The sequence below is a fragment of the Apis mellifera genome, linkage group LG1, assembly GCF_003254395.2.
Source record: "Apis mellifera strain DH4 linkage group LG1, Amel_HAv3.1, whole genome shotgun sequence".
Taxonomy (NCBI): Eukaryota; Metazoa; Arthropoda; class Insecta; order Hymenoptera; family Apidae; genus Apis; species Apis mellifera.
In genome coordinates this window covers 9273114-9297230 of record NC_037638.1, presented here as the reverse complement: position 1 = coordinate 9297230, position 24117 = coordinate 9273114, and the positions used below count along the sequence as shown (strand labels likewise).

Sequence of the window (24117 nt, the reverse complement as noted above, 5' to 3'; positions counted from 1 at the left end):
ATAATCAATTGTATGTATTTACTTTTTTCAATTTTATTTATTAAGATCTAATTTAATAAATCTTGCTTAATTTCTATCGAAAATAAAATCTTCTTTATGTTATGGTTTATTAAGATTATAATTTATATTTCTTTACTATATTTAGAACTATTATATCATTTCTAGCAAGACATTGTTATGTGAAAATTTTTCTTTTTATAAATATGCATTTTAATATGTAAATTTATTAATATGGATTGTATTAAAATAATCTGTGTCTGTTTCTCATCCGGATTCAAACAATTGTAGAGGTTGGACTCTTCAATGACCTGTTTCTCTCTCATGATTGCCTCTCTGTCGGATACGCATAACATTAAATAATCACGACAAGATAGTAAGCTCAAATAATTAAAGAGTTCTATGCTTAGGAAAATTGAATCAACGTTGGGATCGTTTCGCGTAACGTTTCACTAATTGGATCCTCGGATGTAATTTCATTCGTTTGTTTCATTGGACCCTATCAAGAAGACAATGTACGATAAAAATTAAAGCAATGTATGTTATAGTAGTATATAAAATGAATAAATACATTAAATAAGTTGATAAAATTATCAGTTTTGTATAAATTAATATATTAATATTGAAAGTAATATAATCAAATAAATTTAGGAATATTTTTAAAAAAATATTTTATAAAAATATTTTATAATGTCTATATACATAACATATTAATGACTTACAGGTAGAACAAAAGGAAAATAAAAAAGTAATAAAAGAAGTAAAAAAAAAAAAATAAATTTGAATGATAATTAAGAATCACTATTTTCTATTTTTGATCATTGAAGAATATTTTATTACGCTTCTGCAGCGTTACAATATCCACAATATGAAATATATACTATAGTATTCGAATTGAGGTATGATCTGTTTATAATATATAAGGGCCCAGAAGAAACTCTTCAGATTTATCACTGTGTACTATAAATTTATTTATTCAACGACAAATTCGCGCTTCTCCACTTATCCTTAACCGTGAGTTTTATTACTTCCGTGAAGCTGTCAATGGTCGCCTATTATCCCCCTTTGCGTGAGGTATACCTTTTTTCTAGAGCTGCAAAGAGGAAAGGGGGGACCGCCTGATTTCGCGATCCCGTGCGATGTCCCTGAACAGTTGGCAGTGGTACTAACAGATTGACAGACGTACTCGCCGCGAACTGACCCCTTCGTAGTGATTTAGTTATCTCTCTATCGACGCCTCTTCAAGTCCTGCGTTTTAATCGTAACGAAAAAGAAAAAAAAAAAAACAGTGCTGCCGGAAGTGTTATATCAAAAGGTAACGTGAATTCTTCGCTGAATGAGCTGCTGCCGGTTTGGAATTGTCTTGAGACGAGATATTATGATTAGGTGAGTATATCATTTTCTCGCCCAATCTTTCCAATGTTAAATTAATTATAAAAAATTCTTTTATTAATTTTACTTTTGATAAATTTTGATGATAATTTAAATAAATCTCATCTGTTTGAACAATATTTATTTACATTAAGAATTCATTAAAAAAAATTTTTTTCATAATAGATTAAATGATTCTATTATGCTATAGTAAAAACATGATTTTTTTATAATATATTTTATTTCATATATTTTGAAAAAGAATCCTTTTGAACAAAGTAGTAAAAATAATTATTTTAATACAAATACGTATTTTTATAAATTCAAATTATTAGTATGATTATTTTCTATAATTTTTTCATTACAATTTGGATGAATTATAATTAGAAAATATTGATTGTTATTTCAGTTGAAAACTTTATCGTTGCTTTAATCTCGTTAAATCCATTACTTAATTCAAACTTCCTTATTGCTTTAACTAAAGATTCACTATGTTTTCGTGAAGTGCATTTTATTGCATGCGCGAGTAAATTAAATGTACTGGTATTTCGTGTGCTTCCTAACTTTTGTAAGTGTTTAATAGGATATAACAGATCAAATAAATTCGCTGTTAAATCAGCTTACAGAGCTCGCTAATAAGCCTAGTAGATTTCGAGCGGAAATAGATCATACCGGTCGTTCGTGTCACTTATGAATACTCTTGATAGATGTAATTGTGTTTAAAGTAGCAGTTTCTGATACTTGTTCAATTTATGATGATTATATTACATTTTATAAAAAAAAAAAAATTATCGAAAAATATTTTACACTTTTCTATCTACATTCCAATGTTTTGTATTAGATATCTTTTTGTTTGGATGGTATGTATAATGATTTTTAATTTTTTACTTTTAAAAACAAATTACACAATATTTAAATTAAGATTTTTAAAGATAAAAAGTATTAAAAATATTATAAACATTATTATATAATTCAAAATATTATTTATGTAATATTATAATGATAGTATCATTAGACTAAGTTCATATTTTCATGAATTTAAAAGATATTAATACATACATTACTTCATCATAAAAAAAATCAAGAAAATTCCATCTTTAATGATCTAGTAAAATTAATTTAAAAGTTCTAATTAAAAAAATTAGAGAATTTGTTCTTTTTTATTTATGTTTCACGCAATTATCAGTGCAAGGAATCCTAGAATTATTTAACTGAAATTATTAAGTAATTTTAAATGATTATGAAGAATTTTTCAATATTAAATTCACTTAAACAAAATGAATTGATATTAATAGTTAGAGGATTTAATACTATTGGAAAAATTAGATAATTAAATTCAGTTTAAATTAATTCAATAAAAATTGGATACAAATATTTACTATACAAGGATATAATATTTATATTTGTTTTACTTATACTATCTTTAAAAAATAATTAAAATATTTTTAAAAAATATGAACATAATTTTTTTCTATATAAAAAAATCTTTTTATAAAATTTAGGTCATATATAAATTGAAAAATAAAGTACAAACAGAATTTTTACATATCTTATCACGTTTATTTTGATATCCAGAATTGATTCTTTAAAGATGTTACATGTGTTTTTTGAAACTTTGCATAAAATTACATGATAATATTAACAAGTCAAAGTTAACAATTAAATAATGTATTAAATAATTAAAATTTGAATTTTGTTATTAAATACTTTTTTTTTGAAAAAAGTAATGTAATTTTCCGACTTTTAAACTTGATTTACGTGTTCCAATAAACTGATAAAGAAAGTGTTTATCCATAAAATCTTGAAATGTCGCTCATATTTGCAGGAATAAAAAATCGTAATGCATTGTATATCACATTGCTAAGTATTCAAGTACTTAAATTTCAAGGTCATGTCTTTATCAGAAATTTCAAAATTAAAAAAAAAAAAAATATACATTGTAATGTGACATGAAAATGATAAATTGCTAATTCATCATTAATGTCACGTAAGAAGATATAATACATCTCTGGCAATATAAAACAATTGAATATTTTGAAAGTTTATTTTATGATGCTTTATTGTAAATTTTTAGAAATAAAAAATATATTTCTTTCTTCATAAATAATTCAAGCTTTCGACAATTTATATAAGATCTGATAAAATTAAAAAAGTTTGTTATAATGGAAATTAGCCTGAATATAGTTAAAGATTTGATAAAATACATAGAAAAATCGAAACATTTTATGAAGAAAAATCTAATCCCTTATGCTATATTATATGAACAAAGAAATTCAATTCTATTTTAAAAAAAAATTCTATACTTTGCTTGTTCGTTTTTGAAATATCTTAGTAAATATAGATAAGCATATCATATAATGACATATAAAAGATGAATACAATCATATTGCAATTTTGTCTGGAAATTTTAACACTGTGAAAAATTGCAACATCCGGAAAAATAATTTTCGAAAACCGATGAAAAAAAGATATCAAATAATTTAAGTTTTTATGTTATATAAGGATTATATAAAAATGTCACTTCTTAAGATTCTAAAATTTTATGTTAATTTATTAAAAAATATTGATTTTCGATTGAAAAATATTTATTTCATTTTTTAATTTAATTTAATTTAATAATTTGATTTGATTTAAAAAGAATTAAGTAGATAAAAAAAATTTTTAAACTTGTAGTGTTTTATAAAGTTTAAAATGATATATGTTTGGAAATATTTACTTTCGAGAATTTCAAATTTAATAATGTTGAAAAATCTAAATTTTGCTGAAATAATAAAACGAAATACAACAATGGAATGCTGTATAAGCATGATGGGGATTTAGCAAGGATATAACAAGTTCATAATTTACAATTTTCAATAGCATTTTCATTGACCATTCTAGTTTCATTGACTAATAGATTTATTGTTGAAAATAATCAATCTATTTCCTCACGTGTTGCGAATATAAATTCTCTAATTAAAAAATAAGTAAAAAAAACATTGATTTAAAAATAGCATAAGTATATACATTTTTCCATAAATAATGAATAAAAAAAATGACACAAAAGAGATAATATTAAATATATTATCATTTATATTATTTTAGAGATATAATCCAATAATACATTTATTTGATAATTTTTCATTATTGAATTTTTATTGTAATATATTTTAATCATATAAAAATTAAAATGAATCATTCATCATTCTATTTAGAAAAAAATTTCATTCAACATATGTTAATCTAACACAAATAATATTAATATATATAACATAATATTAATATATAACATAAATAATATAATAAAACTCTTATTTTTCTTTAAATCAAAATACAAATGTCCTACTTTTACAACGAACTTGATTTTCTTGATCAATTGATTGCTATTTAAATTAGGATGTCTACGAGTCACGTGCAATACTGTCCTCGAGTTCTAGATCCTAGAAACTCTAAAAGGATATATTTTACAGTATCTTTAATGAGAGAAGTAGGTTTCTTTAGAAATTCTATTGAAGCAAAGTGTCATTAAAATTTTAAGATAGATAAATGTATATATATATAAAAAAAAAAAAATATTTCTTTTTTTCTTTTTAAATGAATTCAAAGAACATATTTAATATATTTGTACTTTTATATGAAATACATTAAATTAGATTAAAATTGCATAAAATGATAATAAAAAATTTATGCAATAGAGTGAAGGTCACATAATTTTATTTCACTTTAGTTTAAAGTTTCATTAAATAACAAAGAATCCAATTCCTTTTACGTCCAGCTTTCGATCTATGGATACGTCATTTCGTTCAAGAAGTCATAATAGTTTATGCAATTCAATCTATATAAACAGATTATACCGAATAAAATGAAATTACGCAATAACTCCATTATCACATACGTCTATGTACACGTCACGTTTATATTTTCCATTCGATACGATTAAACATACGAATGATAATTTATTTCACACGTAACATTCGAATTAGCTTCAAGGAAGAAGTATTGTTACACCCTCGAATCTTATCGATTCACGTACGTGGAAAGTTAGTTAGGCAGCGTGGATGACGCGCAGCGCGTCGAATTTCTTAAATCGTTACCGCCGAAACGATGCGATACAATGCGCACAGCTCTCATTCATCGCGGCTCGCAGCATCCACCCACGCTGCAATCGTGCTGCAACCGTGCAACCGTATGTGACGCGTGATCCGCAAGATTTTTACGCTGCTTGCCAGTTGATTGCCCCCAGAGCATGTTGATGACGTCAGTACGACTCGATGACTCACTACTCACCATGTACACGATGCCGGACACACATGATCGTGCACGCGCATAATTCGCATTACTTTCACGCGCGTGTGCTCACCTGAACGCGCGACACGCTCACGTTCGTTTCTTTACCATACTGGATCACTCTCGCTCTTACTATTCTATTTCTGCCGATTTGGGCCATACCAAGCCCGATAGAACTCGTTCTCGCGCCAGATACAGAGTGTCTCGTGAATGATATCATAAGTTAATTCTGATCTTGTTAGGAGAGTTCGAGAAATGAAATTTTATCCTTGCTCCCTTGTTGTTTGAATGCCATAATTGAAAGTTTCTTTTCTCCGCTCGCGTGAGTGGAAGATCTTTGTTTCGATTCTTCGATTATGAAAGTGAAAGGGAGTTTGAGCCGTTTTCTTACGCTTCTTTTCTCAATTGGGATTGAATTTTCATGATTTTCAAAGTAGCGTGAAGTTGTTAATCACGATTAAATTTATTTACAATCGATATTTATTTTATTTCTATATTTCACATCGACGCGATGTAACAAAATTTCTCGAATTTATTTAAAATTTTTTGCATATAAGATAAATGAATAACCGAAACGTTTATTAAGGGAAAAACATCTCGTAGAAAAATGCATGTTCGCACAGTTTCTGTGAAAATTTTTTTGAATTCGATGCAAATGAACAATTGTTCAAACGGGAAATATCATTTCATAAAAATACGCAATGTTATCTTTCTTATAGTATTCGCGCGTAAGTTTAAACAGCTGACACATCTCCACGTGGTCTTTCAAGTTCAACAAAGTTCGATGACATCATCATTGATTAGAATGTCAAAGAGCATAGTCCGGAAAAATATTTATTGCGTATATAGACTAACTTTCCAATTGCTACGCCATTGTTTTGCTCTATCACCCGATTAGCGCCTAATAAAATCTTACTTTCAGTTACGTGTCTCCTCTCATTCTCCTCTTGTATTTCTTGTATTATTTTATTTTCAATCTTTAAACTGAATGGTAGATAAAAATTAATAAATAATAATAACAATTTTTATTATATTGATTTTAATTTTCGAGAATTTATTTCATATAATATAACATTTCCAATATAATGTATAATTATAACCATTCAATTTTGCATAAAATTTACATTTAATCACATATACTTTCGAAATACGATACAAATATCTCGCATCGTCGATTATTAAAATTATTATTAACGAAATATCAAATTGCAAAGTATCAAATATCTGTCTAATTTTGGTGAGAGACGAAAACAAAATGAAATGCACGAATGACTCGATTTAAACTCGTTTAACATCCTGCTGGCTTGTTCCGTCGTGAAGAGTACTCGAAAACTCATCCGCGACGAGTGAAACGGAGGCGAATAGAGACAATCATTGCGCGGCGAGACAATCGATTACATGATAGTCATATATCATTGCGTATATTAATGCCGAGCGTTGTAAGACAATGCAACCCATGTTTCTCGATGTATATCACGCCTGATATCTTTATGCCAGTGGATGCGAGTTGTGTTTAATTTGTCCTCAAAGGTTCGTCATAATAAAGCGAAAAATATTTGATAATAATAATTGCCGGAACTCACGTTGTGAAAATATCGGTGAAAATATTTCCTTTCAAGTTTATATAACATTTTTATAATAAGTAATTTTTTTTCTCCTATTTTTCAATAAATTCAAGAAAAAAGAATAATATTTATTCGTTATATTGTATATCCGTTTTATCGTGAATTTCTACATTTATCATAATCATATTTCAACTTATATATTTGAACTTTTAAAAAAATTCCAATTGATAAGAAGAATTGTAGCATTGTATTATTTTCATCAAAGAATCTCAAAATAGCACGATTCAAGATGCAATTGTATAATACACGCGCAAACCTCGTCTCGTTTTGTAATGAAAAATAAATACGAATCGAACACATGTTTGCACAATTGACATAACATAAAACATTAAAAGATTAAAATATTAAAGTTTTCTTAATAAATAAAAAAAAAAAATAATAATAATAATTGTCATTTCCTATACTAGTACGAACTTCCCGAAGTTTATCGATAATCATACGAATTTCGCGTGTGCGAGTATTGAAAAAAACCTGGTTCCAGTTTGCCGCTTGTTAAGCCGTAGTAAGATTTATTGAGTACAAACAGTCTCTTCATTATCACGTTTCTTCCAACATGAGTTGACGTGTATCTTTTTAAAGTTGGTAAACCCACATGATTGATGCCCCCGCTGCGCAATTAGCGATACAATTCGCGTTCAATTTCGGTCCTGTTTTCCCCGTTGATTGATTTTATGAGCCATTAATTTATCTTCTGCATAACATATAATCTATCTGGATCACGTAAATCATTATATCCGATCCGCATTTTCGAGGATGCTCAAACTCATATTTTTTTCAAAATATGGATAATTTAATTTCTAAGTAATGATTGAAATTTTTGAAAAACCTTTTATATTACTATCACTTCAAAAAAAATTTTATAAGTACAATATTTTTGTTTTTATAAATTTATCAAAAACTGCAATAACTAATTAATAATTAATAATAGGATTATTATAATTTTCTAAGAATATACATTTTAAAAAGCTTCTCTTTTAAAATTTTGCTACCATCAGCAGTGACGATGCAATTTTTAAATTGCGATTATTTTTAATACACGAAGGTTATTTTAAAACTTTGTTTTAAACGTGAGTTTTCAACTAATTAACAATAATTAGTAATAATATATAATATAGAAATAATAAACAAAGTGTATTTTAGAAAATCATTTTATCTTTTCGTCAATGATGTAACTAAGTAATATTGTGTAAGAGACAACAAAAAGATGAAATATCACAATGCTTTAGTAATCAGGCACAATTATATATCTTTTAATAACTTGATTTATCATTTGTTTATCCATCAAATTTAAAAAAAAATTATTGAATGATTCATTAAATACACTCTCTTCCCTAAGAACGTTCATCTTAAGATCTGGAACAAATGTTAAAGTTTTTCGAACATATACTAGCGTTTCTAGCATTCTATAAAATTGACGACAAAGAAGGGAAAAAAGCAAGTTCAGGAAGGTACAATAAATCAATTCAGATTATTTGTCTAGATTTATGTTTGTACAATACTGAGTGATGCGCAGATAATAACGAAATGCCTTCTGATTTCACACATATTAGTTAAGACAAATCTTAACTCGAGAGAAGAAAACTTCGTTCCTTTCAAAAATTCGAGGAATATATGAAAATCCATTCCCCTTTCATTCTTTTCAATCATATAACACTGAATTTCACTCGTTTCTTAATCGGGAATCTTCCTATCAAACATCACCGATAAACGCAAAACAGCTGGGGAACTGATTTAAACGAATTGAACGTCTCGATTGATCCTCGTTGGAACCGAACGTCTCAACCGCACGTGCGACTGAAATTACAGTTCTTTTTTTTCAGTCCCCTGTTCTCGAACACTCTAAACGCGAATTCATCTCGAAAAATTTGAAAAACTCCGTCATTGGTACAGCGACATATAATTTCTCGCCGGCGTCCAACGATCGACTCTTGTCATCGATGTGTGCGCATTCGCGGGAATTCACTCGAGGCTTTCGTTATGTAATAACTTCGTGAATTTCTGCGGCTCAGTGTTTCAGAGGCTACACGAGGCCAAGGAACAATCGTGAGAAGACAAAGAGCGTTGATTGAAAAGAAATCCTCCGTATTTATCCTCGGATTTGTTTGTCAAAACGGTGTTGATCCTGATTTTTCGTGATCCCGTTTCTTCTTTTCCCCAACTACTTATCATTGCCTCTCTAGATGCAGATACGCTTGTGTGCGGATTCCACGAAGCAAGAGTGGGGAATATTGGTGCCTCGTGGCCTCCCCTATATAAGGTTTGCGCTCTCCCATTGCCTCTCGGTTGTTCCCCAATTCGGGCAACTTCTCCGAGACTTGGCAAACCGCACACTGTAAGTCGTAAACTTTTTTTTTTCCACGATATATCTTTTTTATCATTTATATATATATATATATTTTTTCTTATATCTCAAAATCTTTGCTGTTAAGAACGAAGAAATGTCTCGTGATATCTCATTTATAGTTGTCTCTCTTGTTTCTTAATGAAATTAACGATAGATCGATAATGGAGTATAGACGATTAAGATTAGTGAGGTTGTGAATCGAGTATAGCTGGAATTATGGAGAGCTTGGAGAACTACTTTTAAATTGTTGTTAATATCTTTGTGTTTTTTTGTTTCGCATAAGTGGCACAATTAGGTTCGTCGATTCTATTGCGTTATTTTGAGAGATGATGGTGAGAAGGAACGAACGTTCTTTCTTGTTTGCGAGATCGACTTAGAGAACGTTCAATAGCGGCAGAGGACGCAGTTGTTCGTCTACGATCCTGTTACTATTGATGTATCCAATTGAAATCTGCACGAATTAAAGATCTTGATGCTGTTTACACTTCGTCTTTTTATTACCTCATTTTTGAAATAATTTGAAACAATCAATTGTGACCATCCCGTTCTTTATCTTTATTCGTTATTGGATCGTTCAAAAAAAGTGTAGTAAAATAGAATCCATTATATTTTCCATTAATAATATATTTTCTATAATTATTTTATATTAATTATAGAATATATAATTCTATTAAATCCATTATATTCTATTAATTTATGTTTTTATTACATGTTATATACACAATGTTTCTTTTTTTTTTTCAAAAATCATAACTTCAATTCCACAAATCCATAAAAAATATAATATAATACACGATTTCATCCAGATCAATGAATCGTGACAATTTCGGCCAATAAATTAAAATCACACGTGGAGAGTAAATTGGTCATCGAGACGGCGGATGATTTCGAATAAACTTCTTGGACAAATGATTCGCGTAAACTCGTAATAATTAAAGATTCAAAAGTGTGACTTACATCGGGAATTAGAGCATGGTATTATTAGACTACGGGATATAACCGATTAAAACCAGTTTTAAAAGATTTTGACGTTAAACCTTTGTATTAAACAGGGTTGAAAGAAGTCTGATGAAACCACCAAAAGATCGATATCACATTGCATAATCAGTTCGATTAATTTTTAATGTAATAATTTTATTTGAAAATATTTTAAAGATACTTTAAAACTGAGAACTTGATCTTGCTTGTAATTAAAGTTAGAAGCAATTAAATTAAATAATTCTAAATGGACGATATATAAACGTTCATTTATCCATAATTTTGCAAATTTTTTTAAAGAGTTTCGTAATTTTATTTCTCTAATAGAATTGTCACTAACAACTTCAATGCGCAATGATTAAGCGTGCTACATGGCAAAAGATATAATGTAAGAAATTGTAATAGTCCTTCGAGCACAGATGGAATGAGCCTTGCTCTAGTGACGACGAGGTCAGCATATTTCCATTTTTTATATTACCTTATGTGAGAAATCTGTTTCACTCCATCGTCAGCTACACCTGTGCTTTTTTTTTTCATTCCGATTAATTAAGTTAATATACCATTCGATCCATGGGCCATACTTCTTATTATATTAAAACGATTTGACAAAAATTGTGAAAAATTTCTTGCGCAAAAAACAATAGCCGCTTCAATAAGAAACTTCATCAACTTCGTTTAGCTTGTTAAACTTAGATCAATCCTCCGCATACATTCATTTCGATTCCATTAATCGAATAATATTGGTTTGTTGCTTTGAAGATATATATATGTATATGTTTAGCGCAAACATAGATAAATTAATAATAATAATAAATATTTTATTATTATTTTAAAACTCGATATATTTATTTATCTCATTTGTTTCTTCAATTTCTTTTTATAACATGTAAAAAATAGTTACAAATTATCAATAATTATATTTGACAAAAGTAGTTTAACTTATATTTAATTTGACTCAATTGTTCAGTTGAGAGATTTGCCTTATTTTTTAATTTAATCATCTATCTTTCTAGAATTATTATTATGATATATAAATGTCTGATTTTAAAAAATAATTGTTGTACATAATGATGTACATAATTCATGAATCTTCCTCATTTCGATTTGCTGATATCATTTTTACAATTATTTCTTTCAAAACTTTCTTCATCGATATTTTTCTATCTATCCTTATAAAATATTATACATTAATAAAAATTGTTCAATTGCTTTGAATAATTTCCATTCAAATTCTGATTATCAAATAACTCACCAACCACTAAATGAACGATACATTACAAACACGTTGCATATATTTAAACATTATCTGCATAAACATCCAGTCCGATAATAACGTGTTGATAGATCGATAAAATAATGCAAATTGTTGAGTTGACGCTTCAAAGGATATACGATCCTTTGAAACGAAATATCGGGGACACCTCCCTTCATGGTCATCATCAGTATGTCATTCGATAGACTAGGAAATGAATGTTTTTCATCCGACTGATAGAAGGTGTTAGCTTTTGCTGCTTCGATACTTTTATGTAGCGCTCATTTTATTTCTTTCCATCCTTACTTGTGAAACTATTAAATATTATTTTCCAATGTTCGATTTTTAATTATTCAAGAGAGAGAGAAAGAATAAAACTATTTTGAGATTTGGAAGTATTCGAGGAAATATTAAAATCTGAAACTTTCATTGAGAATTAGAGATTTCATTTAAATTTCTTAGAAAAATTATCTTCAGAATCTTTAAAAGAAAAGTAACATATATCAAAAAAAGTAGAGATTTCAAAGAAAAATATTTTAAAAAATGTTCTTATCATATTTCTATTATTTCCTATGATTATACATTTTCCACAAATAGATTGTGATTTATACAAACTCATTTGTGTTGAAAGAATATCTCAAGTGATAATTTCAATTATATAACATTGACAATATTCTTAACTTATGTACACAAGTTACCACTTTTCTTCTGAACTGTATCCAGTACGTGTTCTCCAAATTTGAACGTGATCGTGAGTTTTCCAAATGCAATCGATTCCGTGAAACATAAACAGATCCTACGACTAATTCTTCCGTGTTGAACCAAGGATCCTTGGATCTTAATCTCGCAAAAATTCTACACTTGATATTTTATGATTATTTTTATGATATTTTCAAGAAATTTTCAATATCTCGCTATGATTAGAATACGTATCCAGTTAAATTCTATACAAAAATAACATTGATCCATCTTTAAAATTGAATTTTATTAAAAATCTTATTCAAAAATTTGAACAAATCAATAATGCATTTTGACTCAATCAATCAGACAATCGTTAATCGTTTCGAATAATAATGATTGATCATCATTAAATCCGTGATTACCTGTCACAGTTCTTTTTAATAACACGCTACCTATTTATGAAACGATAGGTTTATCGAATAACACGATAAGTAGCGGTGTCAGCGATGATGCGAACCAATCTTAACGAGTGTAATGGCACCGCTTTTCAGCGACGACACCGCTGTTCTCTCGCCTCTTTCCACCCACCACCACCCCCCGCGTGGTAAATTTGCCCGCAATGAGACTGATTATTATGTCCTTGCGAGACTGACGATAATTACAAACCGCTTTACTTTCAGTGCCACACGCTTGACACGTCGATTAGAGCTTTCGAGAGCAGCTTGACCTCGTTTCGCACCGTTCGATTCGCGATCGCGAACGATACGAACCCAACACTCGATCAAATATGACCCTCGTGATTACGTGAGTCACGTGACGATAGTGATGAGATGCACTACGTTCATACATTTGATGATTTTGTTTTATCACAAAGTATGATCTTTTTTTTTTTTTTTCAAGAGAGATTCTTCCTCTAAACGAAGACCTCCTTTTTTTCTCCTTCGTGAGAAGTTTTAATTAAATTAATTCAATGTTTGAATTCAATGTTAATTGAGATGAAACGATAAGTAAAACTTAGTATTAATAGTATTATTAATAGTAGTATTTTGAAATGAAGTTTTCTCATCTCGATTAACTCTGAATCATAAAGAAATATTGAATAGTTATATTTTGCATTCTTAAGGAAGATCCAGAAGAAGGTTCTAACGTAATCTTTATATATTTTTTAGAAATATAGATAGCTTCTAATTTATAGAATTTCTAACTAAATTTAAATTAATAAAGATCAAGTTTAAATGTTGATCATCGTATCATAAATCTAATTAATTTTATCACTACTTTGGATAAAAATATTTCATTAATTTTCATTAATTATTATGTAGTAAGAATATTTACGTAATTAAATTTTGTTTATTTATTGCAATTTATCTCATTTTAACAAATTAATATATCAATTAATGCCAGAGAAAAAGCTTTTGTGAATGATACACTTTTCTTGCAACTCTCATAACTTTATAAATTGACTTCTTTATTAAGAATATATTTATTAAATAACAAAAAAATGAATGTAGATCCTTATTACTATGCACATTAAAAACATTTGTAAGATTTTACAAGACATTTTAATATTAGATTTTAAAAAATTATATTTATAATATTGAATTCTATCATTTTAATTCAATTACTATAGTATACTATACTATATCACATTAATTCAATTATTATAAGACGTATCTCTTTTTTTTGATTATATAATTAAAAATAAAAAAAAATATTTGAAATTCATTTGCAATTCGCATTATTAATAAATTATACATTTCACACGCCTAATATCATAAATTTCCATTTTATTCTGTCATTATTATTTATTATGACTACTCTTCAGGAAATCGGTTCATTCGTAATATATAGTAAGAAAACATTACAAAAAAGATATAGATATGATAATAAGAAGGATTGAAAACAGAGCAAAATGTATAATTTACCATTAATTATCATGTTTTTTCCAACTTGTTAAATTACAATACTCGAGTTAAAGTATCATTTATATTTTATATCAGAAATTATAATATTAGAAAACAGGATCAATATAAACAATTCTTGAGGCAATCGATTTTTTCGTTTTTCTTTTTAGCTTTTTCTGTAATCGTTTTATTTGGTTCTAATATCCATCAAATAGTTTCGTTGAAATCATAGTTTTTCAAACATTGTTGACTTCATAATTATTTGTTCTTATTGTCACAATTCCTGATTCATGTTTATGATAAACATAATTACTTTCTATTCTATTTTGTTATCAAATTTATCCAGTATATTGTAAAGATGGAAAAAAGAATTTTATGAATAAAATTTTTATTCTTTTATTTCAGATAACATATAATTTTTTAAAAATAATATAAATATATTGGATAATATTAATTCAAACAATAAATATAAAAATAATTAGAGAATAGTTTTTAAAGAATTTTATATTTATAATAATATAAATATAATTTATTTTAATGAGGCAAAAGATAATTGTACAATGATTCTTAAAAAAGATTCATTCTTTTCATAATGCAAATGAAAAACTTTTTCTTACTAAATTTGAAAATTTTGTTATACATTAAATTTTCCTTTTAATTTTTGTTAAAACGATAATTTTATTAAAAAAACAAATTTACTCTAGTAAAGCTCTCCTCTTTTAATTTGAACATGATGTAATAAACGTAAACTATAAGATCATTTTCCAAGAATCGACATTTTTACTGATTACTGAGAAAAAAAATTTTTCACATCCTGAAAGATATTGATTCAAATTATTCAAATAAAGTTAACTTTCAAGGCAAACTGCAAATGCAAAAAATCAATTTATTGCATACAAAATATATTTGACGTAAATCTACATACATTATTAATATTAGTCAATGTTTATATAGATAATATTATAATAAATATTGTTATTGATTAGAATTATCATTACGTTTCTGTTTATTTTTTCTATTTTCTTGCAATCTCTCTATCTGCAATTAAATAATATTCTACTTATATATGTTCTAATCTAAGTTCGATTCAATAAAATATCTTCAGTGTCCAATATTCAAAACAGTGTGAAAAAATTTTCTTTATTGAAAATAAAAATAATCTTTCTTAGTTAGTTAATAGCAAAAGTTTACCAAATATATTTTATATAAAGATTAATATAATTAAAAATCCTTAAAATATGAAAAGATTTAAAACTTGATGTTTATTTCTCCAAATATTGTACAATTCTATATTTAAATTCATTCCATTTAAATCCCCAAGGAAGGAATGAAATAATTGTTGTGCTAGATTCTTTTCTTAAAAGGTTTTCTGCATCAGTGTCAACAGTACTACTCGCATAAGTTGCACCTGCAATGCGCATCGCACATCACAATTGCATTAGGATGGATCATTGAACTCAATTACACAACGAATAATTGATAGTTTAACTGATGTTAGTTAATTACAGTGTACTGTGCAACGACCTCGATGCAACGCAAACTATTTGTATCTTTAAAAAATACTATACATATATATAGTGTTGGTATAGTAGTGATATTTACATTTAAAAAAAGAAATTATATATTTTATGGAAAATAATATAATAAATTATTTTTAAATTTTTATTTCCATACCATGAATTAGATATGTAAAATTAATATCTAATAATATTAAGTGTAAACAAAGTAGATAATAAAGAATTAATCTTCTTATGCAAAAATTTCCAATTAAAAATAACAGATTCGTGTAGATCTATTTGAACTATTTTTTAATCGAGGAAAATATATTTGTGAATGTTTTAAATACATTTCTGAAATCTTGAAACAATATCTTGAACAATAAAATTCTTTTCGACGCCAATATCATCTTATTTTTATTAAAATCAAATGTCCTGCATGATCATGATTTGCAAAGTCCATAAAAGATTTTGATACGCGTGATACCGTCTATTTAAAGAGTATTTGGTACAGGATGTCCGTCAATGTCTGCTAATATTCAGTCGTTTTCTAGAACAAGATTAAGCCACGACACGCCTTCTCGCAATTATGTCATTGAGCTTTCAGGGTCTGTAATAGGATTGGTCAAGGTATTGAATTAAAGATTTTCTTGAAATTTTCTCTATTTTTTTCTAGTTTCTTCTCTATTATCCAATAAGTATATTAAATTTTTATATACAACACAATATATACAAATAATAATAATATTATTTATCTTATTTTATATTATTCATATATGTAAAATATAAAAATATATGAATATATGCATATCCATTATATTTTATTCAATGTTAATTTTATATCTTTATTGTAACGAATAAAAATTTTTATATCATCTATAGATTATAATAAAAAGTATTTATTTTTACGTCATAACATCGTAAATTAGTATCTTAAATCATTTGCATTATAAATTTATTTCGTATCAAATAATAGCAGGGGTGGTATTTTCTTTAGTAGTGAAATACCAACTTCAGAAAACTACCCTTCAACAAGACCGTGTGGCCTAACGGATAAGGCGTCGGACTTCGGATCCGAAGATTGCAGGTTCGAGTCCTGTCACGGTCGATGGTTTATTTTTTTTTTTTTTATTCTCACTTTTTTTCTTGTATAAATCAATACGATTATATGATATTATGTATAAACGTGAATAATGTTTATTCACTACGTGAATAATAAAAAAATGAAAAAATAAAAAACATTTAAAATATTTCGAATATCTTCGAGAGTAAATATATCAAAAACGAAAAAAGATTACATGTGTCAGGAAAATAAAAATATTCTTATTATTAATAAAAAGCAGTATATAATTTCTTTTAATTATATTATTTTAATATAAATAAATTTAATTCTTTCTGTTTATATTCGATTAGTTTGTTTTCGTCGTAGATAATATCAAGTTGTTATGATAATATCTAAGAAATTATTCATAACCTGATCTATTCATCCATGACGATATTCTATACTTAATAAGATTCCCGAGATATTCAGTCGAAAGATAGCAAGAAAACCGTGCGGGAAATCTACTGTTACGTGTGATACTACTAGTTACATCGAGCATAGAATTGTGGGAACATATAATAATTAGAGTAATCATATATAGTGTGCTTCTTCCATATATTAAATAAGTGTAGTTAGATCAAGGTCAATCTTTGTGTAATTTTGCAGAAAATTACAATTTTTTTTTTTTTTATTACAAATACAGTACGTACAGTAACTAAACGTAAAATAAACCTAACTAAGAGAATTTTAGAAAATTATGAAATCTTTAATTTTTAACTTTTTATTATTGTGAAATAGAAGAAAAACAAATATATTTAATAATATCTTTTTACACATTTAATTATTCTTTGTTTTTGAACAATTCTTCTTAACCGATATTCACACACAATACTCGTTTCTTATGACAGCGTTACAATAACATTTTTATTACCTTTAAAAGGGAACATAAAAATACCCTCACAAGATGCGAATCACGTTCTGCTTGCAAGCCGCCTTGTAAACAGACTCAATTATCATCTCCATCATTGGAAAGCCTCCAAATCGTTGCCTTTCAAAACGTTACGACCTACGCCCATTATCAATGCAATTACGAATTGGCCCTACTTAACCCCTGCATATTGATTTGAAACACGTGATCGTGTTCTGTTAGAACAACGAAAAATACTCTTTTTTAAACTATCTTATCCGAGTTAAGTTTATTCTATCTTTGATTCATCATTTTTTGATCTTATTCAAAATTTTGTGAAATATAATTGTTGAATAATTAAATAATAAATTAATACCAGAGAACATATATATTAAATTTTTTAATATATATTTCTATTTTTATTGAATTTTCAATATATTATCCTGACATTATAATATTAGAATAGTTAAAACTGATACAATTATTTTCCATTAATTTCTTTAACATTGAAATAATCATAAATATCTTATAAATTCTACTGATTTTTTATAAATTGTATACTTGTATAAATTTTTTACTGTTTTTTATAAATCTATATTTTTCTCAAAACTTATCTAATCATAAAATTTTTTACATCTTAATCAATCTCGTTTAAATTGTTGTAAGTAAATTAACCGTTTGATGCTATTTATGAATTTTCTTTGTACACACGTTCAATCGACCATGACTTTTTCACTTTCACTCACCTTGGTATTATTTTTGTTTAATGAAAAGTACTATAAAGTATACGTTCTTATTTTTTTCTTCTTTTTTATGTAGTAAGCACATATAAGTTTTTACGTCATGTTTTAGCTCACAAGTGAGCGCAGAATCTAGCCCCGCCGACGAGCAGCAGCAGATCAGCGCAGATTCAGCAGGAAGACTTCGCCGAGATCCAGTAATCCGCAAGAACGATATCAATCTCATATCGATCGAAGCTTGTCATCGAGCACGAAGAAGTCTCATCTAATCGTATTACCAAGCCAGATTCACCCAACTGCGCCGATATCGTAGAATGGTAGAGGGTGATCTTAATTCAAAGCACAATCATAGTACGTATCCTTCAGAATAATCTTCAAAATATCTAATCATTTTTAGAAATAATAAAAAAATATTATTCATAGAAGATGATATATAAAAAGATTGATATATACATATATAATGATTGATATTTGTTTTTGATTTAAAAATTATTTGTGTATGATTAATTACACAATTAATATTTAAATATTGTTCTTAACTTTATTATTTCAGAGTGTGATGTAAAAGACGAGCAGCTAAACGGCTGTGGCTCTAAGGATCTCGAACTTGCTCGTAGGTAGAAATTCTAATAATAAATTGTGATTATCGACGTATAGCTTCCACATATTTAATTATATTTAACCATTTAATTTTGTATAATAGGTATTGGAACAAAGGGCAAGACCCTAGATCCAGAGAAAGGATCCATCGATAAAGCGGATTTCGAAAAGGCCATTGAACTTACCAGTAATTTTTTTATTAACTCTATTTTCTGTTATTTCAATATGAATTATCATCTATTTACGATTATTATTTATTTCAATTCTCAGACTATGGCAAATTTCACTACTTCCTTCTCACGGTATGCGGCTTCGTTAGCACCAGTGAGGAGATGGACGTAATCTCTATGTCCTTCATCCTTCCCAGTGCACAATGTGACCTGAATCTCGATACTCAAGCCAAGGGATGGCTCAACTCAATCATTTTCATCGGTATGATGGCGGGGGCGTACGCCTGGGGCTCCATCGCGGACGCCTTAGGTCGACGGAAAGTTCTTATCGCCATCTCCTTCATAAATGCCCTTTGCATTGTCGCCTCCAGCTTCAGCCAATCTTATGCACTTTTCATGGTTTTCCGTTTTCTCAACGGTGCTGCGTAAGTAGATCGATAATTTTCAATATATCGAGCTCATTTTGACTTATCATATGACAATTTTTTAAACGCGAGTTAAATTGGAATACCGATGAATCACGTAATGAAACATAACTTCTTAAAAATTTATAATAATTTATTTATATAATTTATGACGATAATGAATACTTTTCGTATATTTAAAAAAATAAGTTTTCAATTATTACAGTCTTGGAGGTAGCGGACCTGTGATTTGGTCATACTTTGCCGAATTCCAACCAAAATCGAAGCGAGGATCGATGTTGTCCTTCATGGCTGCCTTTTGGACACTTGGAAACCTCTTTGTTGCTGGTAAATCCTCAATTTCAATTATTTTTTAACTAAAAATTATATCGTATAAAATATAATTAAATCATAAATCCATATTTTTATTTAAAAATAATTAATTAGGTTTGGCGTGGTTGATCATCCCTCATGATATCGGTATCACATATTCAGCGTTCACGTATAATTCTTGGCGAATCTTCCTGCTGATCTGCGCTGCTCCATCGTTTATCGTCGCGGGGCTGCTCCTGTTGCTCCCTGAATCTCCTAAATACCTCTTATCCTGCGGAAGATACGAGGAGGCGCTCGATATCTTCCGTGGAATTTATGCCATTAATACTGGCAAATCGCGTGATAGTTATACGGTAAATATGCATTTTTTTATACATTAATGTGTCACGAAATAAATATTTATTACAAATAAAAGCATCGAAAAAAATTACAATTTTCAATGAATTTTATTTCAGGTGAAAGAATTAATTTTAAATGACATCCGAGAACCGGAACTGACGAATAGTAGTATCGAAAAGAACAAATGCAAAACAATGCTCGCCGATATCGTAAACAATAGCAAACAACTCTTCGTCTCGCCTATACTTCGTTTCACCATGATTTCAATTATTATTAATTTCACTTTTCACATCGGTTATTACGGTCTAATGATGTGGTTTCCTGAATTATTCAATCGTTTCGACGAGTTTCATCGTGATCATCCAAATGAAATCGCTTCGATATGTCAAGTGACCGAATACGTGGTTCAAAGAGGTTCTCAAAATATCAAGACTGTTTGTTCCGATAAAATTGGCGCTTCCGTTTTTATGGAATCGTTAATTACCGTAGCATCCGCTATACCTGCAAATATTATTGCTGTTCTAGGAATGGATCGTCTTGGCCGTAAATTTTTCTTATGTAAATACAATTTAAAATAATTAAATTACACTTGCGTAATATTTTTATATTATTTTTTCTCTTAATAAATAATTTCAATTTTATTTTATTTGCAGTGTTTAGTACACTTTCATCAGGACTTTGCGCGATCGGATTATATTTTGTATACAATAAGCATCATAATCTGATCGTTTCGGCTATCTTCAGCGGTGTGATAAGCTGTGGAAATGCAGCTCTAGACTGTTTAATAACCGAAGTTTTCCCGACACCTCTTCGCGCAACAGGAATTGCCATTTCTATGGTTGCAGCGCGCCTCGGTGGAATTATTGGTAACATCGTAATATCTCAACTCTTGGATATGTATTGTCCAGCACCAACTTTTATCGTTGCTGCACTTTTAATCGGTATGTTTTATATATTTTATAATAATAATTTATTATTTATATATAGTAATTTGAATATATATAATCTTACTATTATATCAATATAATGTACATATATAACTATATTAATAAGTATTATATATTTTATAACAAATATAGTATATTTCAAAATTAAGAATCTTCAACAAAAAAGACATATCCTTAAATGATAAGGAAACAATGTATGTATATCATTATTAGAATTTATTCTTAATTTTTCATACAGGTGGAGGATTATTATGTTTATTCTTACCAAATACAACACGGGAACCACTTTCTTGACATCGGTGAAAACTTGCATCAGATCGAATAAATTGATGTACAGTCATATACACATAAAATTGAAAAACTTATCACGTTTATAATAACAAATTGTGCGTTCATGTATTTGTTCATTTAATTCATAATAATCGAATCATTCTAGACAACATACATTGCGGCGATTGAGCATCACATTCCTGTTTTACATATCAATTTCGAATAAACAAATTAGTATTAACAATTAGAATTTATAAATGATAGTAGATATTTTCAAAAATAAACAAAATATAAAAATGTTAATTCATACATTATACATATTTTCTTTTTTTTATAAGAAAACAAAAAAATATATTTCTTTATATATTCAAAAATTAGATATTTGTTAGAATATTGTAATCTTGAAAAAAACTTAATGTGTGAATTTTTGTTTATTAACGCTAATATAAAATATACAGTTATTTACACTGTAGACATTTCATTTCTCAACATTATTTGTAACATTTTTGGTACGTACTTTTGTATCTCTTGCCGTTAACTCGTACTCCAAATACGGACATCATATTTATAAATTGTAACAAAACATTTAAAATGTAAAATAACGATGTAATAATGAAAGAAAGTAAAAAAATTTAATTAAGTTTTTTACTTTGTAAAGTAAATCCATTATTCCTTTAAATTATCATTTTAAATCTATATTACAAAGGAATTATATAGGATTTCTATTCTATTAATTTCTAGCTTATAATAAAAAAGGATAGAAATGATATAAAAAGATTAGAGAAAACAGTGTAATTTTTATTTTTCATAGTATATTCAATATTTAAAATTATTCTCTCATCATTTTTTCCTTTTGTCTGGCAAGCTTCTTTTTACTGAGTTTCTTTTTTGATGGTTCTTCTTCTGGACTCTTCACTACAAAATCTTCTTTTTCAGTCAAAATTACCTCAATGTGACATGGTGAACTCATATAAGCTATAAATATATTATATAGATAAAAATATACAAGACTTAATTAAAGTATATATTACTAATTACTAATATATACTTTAAGTTATTATTATTATTATTAGAAATACTAACGATTAATGCGACCATGAGCTCTGTATGTCCTTCTACGTAAACAAGGAGCATGATTTACTTGAATATGATTAATTACAAGACGATCAAGATCTAGCCCATCAACATCAGCATTACTTTCAGCATTTTTCAATAACTGAAGTAAAAATTCTGCTGATTTCTTAGGCCAACGACCTAAATTTAAAAATAAATAATTTAATGATTATAAAAATAATTTTTTAATTGTTAAAAATATTAATTAAATATCAAAAAAAATTATTAATTATTTATTATTACTTACCTTGTGTAGTACCAAACTGTTTTGCTTGAGCACACCTACCAACACCACCATTAAATCTACGGAATGGTACACATTCTTTGTGTTCAATTACATTTTTCAAATATTTTTGTGCTCTTCGTAAAGACATGTTCTTAATGGCACGTGCTGTTTCATGTGTATTCTAAAAAGTAGAATAATAATTATAAGATTCTAAATTCTTAAATATAATATATGATTAAATCCTTACATTTTAAAAATACAACTTTAATAATTAAGGTTAAGTGTTCCAAAATAATCTTTTATTTACCTTGAAATGTACTCGCAAATTAGATCCTCGTGCTTTGCACGATTTGCTTGCATTTACCGGTTCATGAGAGTAACGGCCCATTTTGTTCTAGAATTATAGAAATTTGATGACAATCTTTCATATCGGCATTTTACAATATAGGTGTCGCGACTTAACCTATATACTACATATTTTGAAATTCAATAATTATTGATTATAAAATATTCACTTCACACTTTTTTTTATAAAACAACTGCTTAATATCATATTTTTAAAAATTACATTATTATAACAAATTTATTAATACAAAACTGTAGATGTAAACAGATTCAAAAATTGATATAATCCAGATCATACGTACCTTTTAAGAGCACGATTTTGAAGGAAAAAACGTCATACATATACCTAGACTTCCTGTAAAATATAGAGTACCACCTTCTATCATTAAAAGAACTATAAATTTTATTATAGTTTTATTTTTATAGTTTTATTTTTTATATTTGTTTTATTATACTTAGTTAAATCTATATAAATATAAATTTTGAACTATAATATATAATTATTATAATTTAATATATAATTTCACTTTTAATTATTTATAAAAGTATTAAATTAGCTTTGAATAACTTTGAATAATTATTATATATATGTATATTTCAATAATTTTTTTAAAATCAAAAATATTTAATTTTAAACTTTAAATATAAATCATATATCATATTTGTAATACATAATTGGATATATTAGATTTATTTATTATTTATAATTAATGATTAATTATTTCTGATATAATATTAATTAAATAAAATGATAAAAATTTGATAAT

At 27.3% G+C, this 24117-nt stretch overlaps 2 protein-coding genes and 1 non-coding gene across 6 annotated transcripts; 2 read left to right on the top strand and 1 right to left on the bottom strand.

The window, feature by feature from the left end:
• The first annotated feature begins 1153 nt into the window (after positions 1-1153).
• Positions 1154-22306, top strand: LOC409924 (synaptic vesicle glycoprotein 2B). 4 transcript variants are annotated; one of them, XM_016912131.2, is made up of 10 exons: positions 1154-1383; positions 18716-18954; positions 19157-19216; positions 19307-19390; positions 19474-19798; positions 20004-20125; positions 20225-20463; positions 20566-21007; positions 21103-21390; positions 21635-22306. In XM_016912131.2, the coding sequence occupies exons 2-10, from the start codon at positions 18918-18920 to the stop codon at positions 21688-21690; spliced, it is 1653 nt and encodes a 550-aa protein (XP_016767620.1). In that variant the 5' UTR covers positions 1154-1383; positions 18716-18917; the 3' UTR covers positions 21691-22306. The 4 variants fall into 4 exon arrangements, with proteins under 4 accessions (XP_016767620.1, XP_006568168.1, XP_016767623.1 ...); XM_006568105.3 differs by lacking the exon at positions 1154-1383 and adding an exon at positions 9485-9591; XM_016912134.2 differs by lacking the exon at positions 1154-1383 and adding an exon at positions 9485-9591 and having other exon boundaries at positions 19157-19220.
• On the top strand, positions 16950-17022 carry TRNAR-UCG. Its single transcript has one exon. It is a non-coding gene; the product is annotated as a tRNA-Arg (tRNA).
• On the bottom strand, positions 21750-23750 carry LOC413470 (60S ribosomal protein L17). The gene is made up of 5 exons (XM_396914.7): positions 23653-23750; positions 23313-23399; positions 23027-23186; positions 22750-22920; positions 21750-22641 (listed from the first exon to the last, which is right to left on the bottom strand). Exons 2-5 carry the CDS (start codon positions 23391-23393, stop codon positions 22496-22498), a joined length of 558 nt encoding a protein of 185 aa, XP_396914.2. The 5' UTR covers positions 23394-23399; positions 23653-23750; the 3' UTR covers positions 21750-22495.
• Positions 23751-24117: the final 367 nt, after the last annotated feature.